Source organism: Leuresthes tenuis, unplaced genomic scaffold, assembly GCF_036924035.1.
Source record: "Leuresthes tenuis unplaced genomic scaffold, fLeuTen1.0.hap1 SCAF_17, whole genome shotgun sequence".
Classification (NCBI taxonomy): domain Eukaryota; kingdom Metazoa; phylum Chordata; class Actinopteri; order Atheriniformes; family Atherinopsidae; genus Leuresthes; species Leuresthes tenuis.
This window is the reverse complement of record NW_027325371.1, coordinates 10,425,420-10,432,796: the sequence shown is the minus strand read 5'-3', so window position 1 is coordinate 10,432,796 and position 7,377 is coordinate 10,425,420. Positions and strand designations below refer to the sequence as shown.

The 7,377-nt window shown below is 37.7% G+C and overlaps 1 protein-coding gene across 1 annotated transcript; it reads left to right on the top strand.

The window, feature by feature from the left end:
* The first annotated feature begins 1,655 nt into the window (after positions 1-1,655).
* LOC140273842 (kinetochore-associated protein DSN1 homolog) lies at positions 1,656-5,541 on the top strand. The gene is made up of 10 exons (XM_072369515.1): positions 1,656-1,731; positions 1,831-2,089; positions 2,201-2,274; positions 2,546-2,618; positions 2,781-2,862; positions 2,976-3,032; positions 3,179-3,250; positions 3,341-3,491; positions 4,862-4,949; positions 5,051-5,541. Exons 2-10 carry the CDS (start codon positions 1,978-1,980, stop codon positions 5,131-5,133), a joined length of 792 nt encoding a protein of 263 aa, XP_072225616.1. The 5' UTR covers positions 1,656-1,731; positions 1,831-1,977; the 3' UTR covers positions 5,134-5,541.
* Positions 5,542-7,377: the final 1,836 nt, after the last annotated feature.

Sequence of the window (7,377 nt, the reverse complement as noted above, 5' to 3'; positions counted from 1 at the left end):
ATTGAATTTTCCTTGTCAAGCACTTGAAAATTGGACAGCCGCTATGTTTTACAAGCAACAGGATGGAAGAATAAGAACTTACTCACTATGGTGCCTGTCAGGGGAGTTCTCGTGCCATAATGATGGTGATTAAGAGATGTGCAGAAGTAAGCACTGCAACCTGATGATAGCTGTGAAACTCCATAGAATAGATCAAAACTGCCAACCAGTAGCCCTGTACAATTGGAGTTTGTATAGAGATAGTAAATAATGTAATGTAGAGCTAAATTGTCTTATATCTTCTGGGCAAAGCTTCACAATTTTATAGATGGACAGATTTGATAGATAAACTGTTTGCAGTAAATTTTTCAATGTAAAAAGTATTGCATACTGAACTTTAAAAAAAGGCCTTTGAGCAAGAATACTCAGGCAACAAGATTTCAATGAATGATGAAAAACACCAGAACTATCTAACAGAGACAGGAACTTTCCTGTATTGTGTACGAGAAAATATGTTAGCAAAACCATGGTTAAAGCTGTGAAGTTGCTGAGCCAGTTATTCTCTTGACTTTTTTGGGACAAATATCAAATGTGTCTGAGGATTGAATTACATCAAGTTTTGATGTTTGCCTGGACCGAGCCTGCCTTTGCTGACATGGGATGAGAAGCAGGCGATGAGCTGTACAGGTCGTCAGCCCAGCACAAGGCAAATAACAAAGAGACAAAAAGAAATATGCTGCAAAGAGAGAACTTTTTTTCTAATTTACATTTCATTTTAGCTTTTATTTGCCATGTGTTTGTGCCATAAGTAATTTTCTGATATCTTTACTAAGCTTTTGAAAGTTTCTAAACATTGAGATCCTAAAAAGAAAATAAATTTGAAAATGTCATTAAAAAAAAAAAAAAAGAAGGGAAAAATCAAGACGTCCAACCTGTTTTCAATACGGTCTCTACTGTGTGAAATCGGTTGGAGCTTACCTTCAGAACAAATATGTACTTGCTCCTGAGTTGATACAGAGGGACCTCAATCGATATACTAGACTTTAATTCTTATATCACTATGGCCGACTCTTCAAACTACTCTGTGATCACAGTCTGCAATTGATTTTCCATTAAGTTGTATTACTAAATTATATAGTTTCTAATTGAGGTGGTTGGAAAGAATGGTGAGAAAAAAAATATACAACCCTTTTTATATGCTTTTTTTCACACTGTGGTGGATTACACACATTCTAGTGGATTTTTTAAATGAACATAATATACAACTTGTTATAGCACAATTCTTACAAAGTAAGCGTTTTGTAAATAATAAATAACTGCTCTGTGTTCCTCACCCTCAATCCCCCTCAGTACACTACATTTCCCATGATGCTTAGCCGCATTGAGCTTGGTTTGTTGAGCGCGCAGAGGGGAAATCTATTTGAAATTAAAATGGCGGAAAAGAAGAAAAAAGGGCAAGTATCCTATTTTTAAGCTTGTGCTACTAGCAATTCATCTTTAATAATCGTGTTGTCCTGACAAAATGTCGTAAAAACATTTAAAGAAATTGGACTTTAGTCTTAGTTGTCCAAGTTTTGTCGATGGCATATTGTTTTAGTTTGCAGGGCTTTCTAATGTAAACATGTCGGCTAAATAACTTAATTATTCTGTTTGAATATGTTTTGCTAACATTTTTTTGTAACCGTTGTCGGTTTATTCAATACATATTCTTAAAGATGCGGAGGTGTCACCTCTCCTGAAGTCTCGAATGAAGTAAGAAGTTTAAGCTGAAAACATTTAAGTTTGCATCATCTCAGCAGTTCATGGATTTAATTAACTGAGTCATTGGCTCTTGTTCTGCTGCACACCAAGGTCAACCCAGTGACACAGACAACGAAAAGATGCTCCTCCGCTAGTCCAAGCTTAGTTCCCCCAACCAAGTCTCCGCGTACCGACTCCATCTCACCCACAGCACAGAGGTCAGACGCAGGAGAACAATTAGAGACGGACAAACCTCAAATGCAGACCGGAAACTCGGAGGACCCCGTCAGCCCTACCGTACGGAGAAAATCCTGGAGGAGAGCCACCATAACCCGACGTTCCCTCCCTGCCCTTCCTAACCCATATCAGGGTGAGATATGGGACTTTTTTTGTTTGGTTTTTGTTAATTTTAATCACCAAAGTATGATCATGGAGTGTTTGTTTCCCACAGAATAAATACATATTTATACATCTACTCTAGCTTTGTGTAGGAGCATAAGTACATCCTTGTCACAGCAGGAGAGGCTTGAGAAACTTTCGGAGGCTTCAATGATGGTAAGTGGAGCCACAAATTTTTCACTAAATGTAATGTGTCAAACTCAAATGTCGGTGTGAAAAATAAAATGTCCAGTCTTAGTAGTTTTCACTTAAACCCATTAAGACGTAAAGTCTTTAGGTGTCAAATGATATTCCAATGATGCTGCTGCTGTAAATGAGTGCAAAGAGTGTAAGGGTCTTGGTTGTGTTGGGTTATTGGCTCATGAAGTTATTGTTGTTATATATTACTTGTGTACTCTTTGTCTGATCACGTCTGTTTTGTTTCTAGCTGGCAGTGGAAAGAACTCAAAATACACTTCAGTCTGTGCCAAAAATCTCACTTGAGTCTTTTCAAAAACAAGGTTCGTGCTTCATTGAGTATATATTCAGTAGAGCTAAATTATTCAGCCCCTACTGTATGTGGAATCCAATGCAATGAGCTTGAGTCATGCTGCTGGTGACTGTGATTTACTGATACTCGATTATTGGTTTGCATTTATGTTTGGATTTTTTGTTTGATGTAGTTGAGCACATCCAGGCAGAATGGGGTTCCCTCACCAAAAACAGAAACAAAGAACCACCTCAACTTCCTTCAAGTTCAGCTAGGTACCATAAAAGTTTCTTTTTGTAGTCAGTTCTCATTGTGAATGATACAGATTTAATTATTTTTTTTTTTCCCACAATATAACATTGAATGTTTGGCTGTAATTGTCTTACAGTTCCAGTGGACCTGCTGTGAAAAGAGCAATGGAAAATGTCCAGAGCGCCATCGACAGGTATGATGTTCTTTGTAATCTTTTATCCGGAGGTTACTATTTATTCTTATTCATAAAAAATAATGCTTACCAAGCTATCACAGAACTCCTACTTTCATATGTAAGGAGGAGGGGAGGCATGACCTACAACTTGTGATGTGTTTTAGGCTCCAGGCTGAAAGTGAGTCTTGGGAGGCACTGTTGAACAAACACAAGAGTAAAGCAGAGGAACTGGAAAGGTGAACACATTTACTATCGTTTAGGAATCCCATACCATTACTATTACTAGTGTTATATTGTCTTTTCAAATTTGAAATTATTCATTGCAGGAAGGTTGAGATGGGGCAGGAGACAGGAAGCATATCCTTAAACTCTACATCCATGGCCCAGTCCTCACAGTACCTTGTCATACAGAGTAAACCCGACTACCACAGCCTTCTCTGTAGGCAGCGACCCGTCCTGCATACAATGGCAATGATTGTATGTTTGAAAGTAGATTTTTTTTATTCATTATTATTGAAATATTTGAAATGCTTAGTTCCAGTTGGAAGTGTAGATGCACCCAGCAAAACAAGAATATCAGTAGTGACATGGCAACAGTGTGCTTGCAACAATTTGCGGTTTTAGATCTTCCTTCTCTCGGGCAGAATGATCGTACAAAATTACATATTTGATAGGAAAAGGATACAGTGCAAAGATTTATATTAAGTGTGTTTTTTTTTCTTTAGTCAGCACAGAGTCAGAAATAAACATAGGTTAAAAAAATCTAAATTTATCTCAAAATACATCATCAAATTATTTATACTGCTGAAAAGTAGGATCTTTGACAGGAACTAGCAAAGAACTAGTTTTATGAAACTCAGCCAGTTCTACCAAGAAGAGTGGTCAAATATCCAACCTTCTGCCTGAAGCTGCGGTATAGTTACCTGCTCCAGCACACCTGATTCAAATGAATGGGTCAGGTCTTTAAGCTTTGCAGAAGGCTGAGGATGACGTATTCATTTGAAAAGCATCTTGTTCAGTTCAACCTGCCGAGGTACATTCATCCACATCATGTATGTTCTTAATATCAATTTGAAACCTCTGCCATTTTCATAAAATATAATAACTTAAATTTTTTTGCTCTAGTAAAGATTTCAGCTTTAAATTGTACAGTCACTGCCCCTGTAAAAGATCAATTCAAATAAATAATCGCAAGCCTAACATTGCCATGCCATTTACATAAGTAAATCTCTGACTAGATGTTTATAATTTGTAGAAATTATTATTTTAGCAGTTTAAATCGGGATTATTATTATTTTTAATGGCATATTGTTCTTACCACCTTGGCGGTGTGTTTGGTAAAATACTGCAATAGAAGAAGCACACTTTGGCTGTGAGTGATGAAACACACAGCAGATGTTATGATGATATTAACTGAGCTGATTTAGTTGGCTATGGTTTACATAGCCAAGTCATAATGGAGCAAATGTAACTTGTAGCTTTTGAGTGATTGGCTTTTTATGAATGGTAATGTTACTCTTCCAAGCTGAATCTGATAATCCAGGGGGGCTGGATAGTGTAGTGCTATGATTGCAACCTTTCATGTGGGAGACCAGGGTTTAAATCCCCTGCATGAAAGGTACTACCTCCAGTAGGGGTCCCTAGGCAAGACCCCCTCACCCTATCTGCCTACCTGTAAGTCACCTTGGGTAAAAGCATCTGCCAAATGAATAAACATAGTTATAAGTACATTTTATAATTAGTTTGTAAGTTAAGTATGCTAATGACATCTTCTCAGCTATGTAGATTATCTGTACTGAATTTATTATGATCTGTGTGTACATTTTTAAAAATCCTTTGCCTTATAGATGGACACTCAGTGCAAAATGATAAGAGAGCTTCTTTCCATCAAGGACCAATCGCAATTATTGGTGAAAGAGACCAGTGGCCGATTGGGTAATAATTTTGTTTGACTTTTGTCTTGTTTTTTGTTATTTTTGCAAATTCAGCGATGGTTAAGCAAATTAACTTTTAAACTCATCACTGTCTCCTACCAGCTGAAGAGGCAGGATTCCAGGATCTTTCTTCAGACCTCCTCAGGAATCTCATGTCGGCACCTTTATCAACTCCAACAGCATAAGTATCCTGGTGTCTGTACAGGAACAGGCCTTTGCAGGACTTAAAGCTGAAGCTTTTATGTTTAACTTTGTGATTCCTGGATATTTTTGTTTTGTATTTCTTTGTGCTGTGCTTCTTTGATTTGTTTTTATGAATAACTGCACTATGCTTTGTGTCAAGTCAGCAGAAAGTAATACATGCGTTTGGCCAGCAGGTGGCAGAGGTTGGCCATGCACAACATTTTGAAGAGTTTGTTGAATGGCCTGTGTGGATTTTCTGTTAAGCCTTAATTAAGTGCATTCTCATTGGTAAATCCTGAAACTATTTAGACTGCTTGCTGTTAAGAAACAGGCAAATGTCTCTGAAATGTTACCAATATTTTGCAAGGCAAGACTATAGGTTGTTCCTAAAATAAACACTGAAAAAGGAATTCTCCATCTCTTGGAATTAATGGTTAACAGTGGTGATTGACATCAGAAACCAGAACTGATTTTGTCCAAATATAAATGGATGAAATACATGTTTGGATGTATTTGAGATGGGAGTTGTAATATTGACAGGTGCTCTCTTCAGTATTCTCAACTGTGGTGCAAAAAGCAGGGCGAAGAACAAATGTGTGGTATCAATTTGAAATAAAGTTTTACTAAATCTTTGTTGACATTTCACAGTTTTCGTGGTGAAATTGGCTTGTTCAACAGGAAAAAGCATGAGATCAAGGATTTTTATTTTACTCAGGTTTTAATTTATGTGCAGTTCTTAGAGGATCATCCACATTTACTCTCTTTTAGTGCTGTTTATATTTCACTTTATCAGTGTCCCCTGACCATTCAGGAGGAGGCCCCTCCCCCATAGCGACTCACCCCTGTGTCTTGCTTGGCTTGGTCACTGATGCAGAACGAAGCTCTGACATTGTACCAGTCAGTCAAAGCTCTGGTAGCTATCACATATCTCTCAATCCCATTCACTCATTAAAGTTCATACTTAATTCATACTTTTGATTATTACGGTGCCAAGATTACCCCTTTTCCCTGGAAATACTGCAGTAGATGACTTTCCGTGCAGTTATGATCCCCAATGTGAAGTAGGGTGGATTTCCCTTATGGTTGTAGTCAAGGAGAGTAAGTGGAGAGCAAAAGGACAAGCACAGAGAAGACAAGTGGGGTTGTGACCGTGAGAGTTGTGAGTAAGGGAGGATGGCACACAGCAGGAGAGATCGATTCTTATTTAGATGAAAATGAGGCTTGATGCTTGTGGGGTGAGAGAAGGGCAGCCTTAGCATCCAAATGAGTAGAGGTTTCACAGAAATGGTCCTTAAATGAATCGCCAACAAGAAGACAAAAAAGTTTAGCCGACAGTTCTCTTACATTTAAGGAAGATTGGTCTTGACCGTGATGGAAAATTGCTTTCTGATCTACCTAAAATTCATGATCAAGTTGCTTTAACAATTATTTGAATATGTAATATGTTGAGAGTTAAAACATTGAGTTGTCTCTTATCTCCACATGTTATTGTATTATATATATAGTAACACAGTCATGCTATGTATTTACATATTTAGATTTGTGGGATCTTGCTGTAGCAGTGATAACTTGTACAGGGGTAATATGCACCAGATATTTTGAATAACCATCTAGAAGCCCAAACTGTGACTTGTGCTATATGCACTTACATAGAACAATTACTGTTTATGTTTAGTGTGTTCTCTTTTTGTTGTCTCTAACTTTAGATTGATTAGTTACAGATTGTAGTAGATGGATCATTGGAGAGTCAGCATAAACCACTGCCAGTGTTGGTCGTACTCCCTGATGCACACCCATCATCTCTTCTCAGTATAGCAAAGCTGGCTACTGCTCTCCTCCACATCCATTCAGTCATCCATTCGTCTTGGAAAGCTGTCTCTGTGATCTGAGTGATAAACAACAACAGAATTGCCCAGTTTGCAAAAAACAAGGACACTTATTTTCAGTCTGCTGTCAACATTTTCATACTGAAAACTGATGGGATGTTTCATTCATCTGGGGTTGAAGACAGAATGATATTCTGAGCCTGGAATGTCAAGCTTTGGGATTGAATTCCGCACTGGAAATGGCTCACTCTGCCCATACATTAGCATATCAGTAACTTTTTTTTTTCAAAGGCACAACTTGCAGCATTTGACCTGACTAAACAAATCTGTTCCAACTTGTTTTTTTATTATAATTTTCTAGACATACGTGTGTGCATGGCTGTACCTGTGAAGAAGAACAAGCAATGCTTACACAAAGAA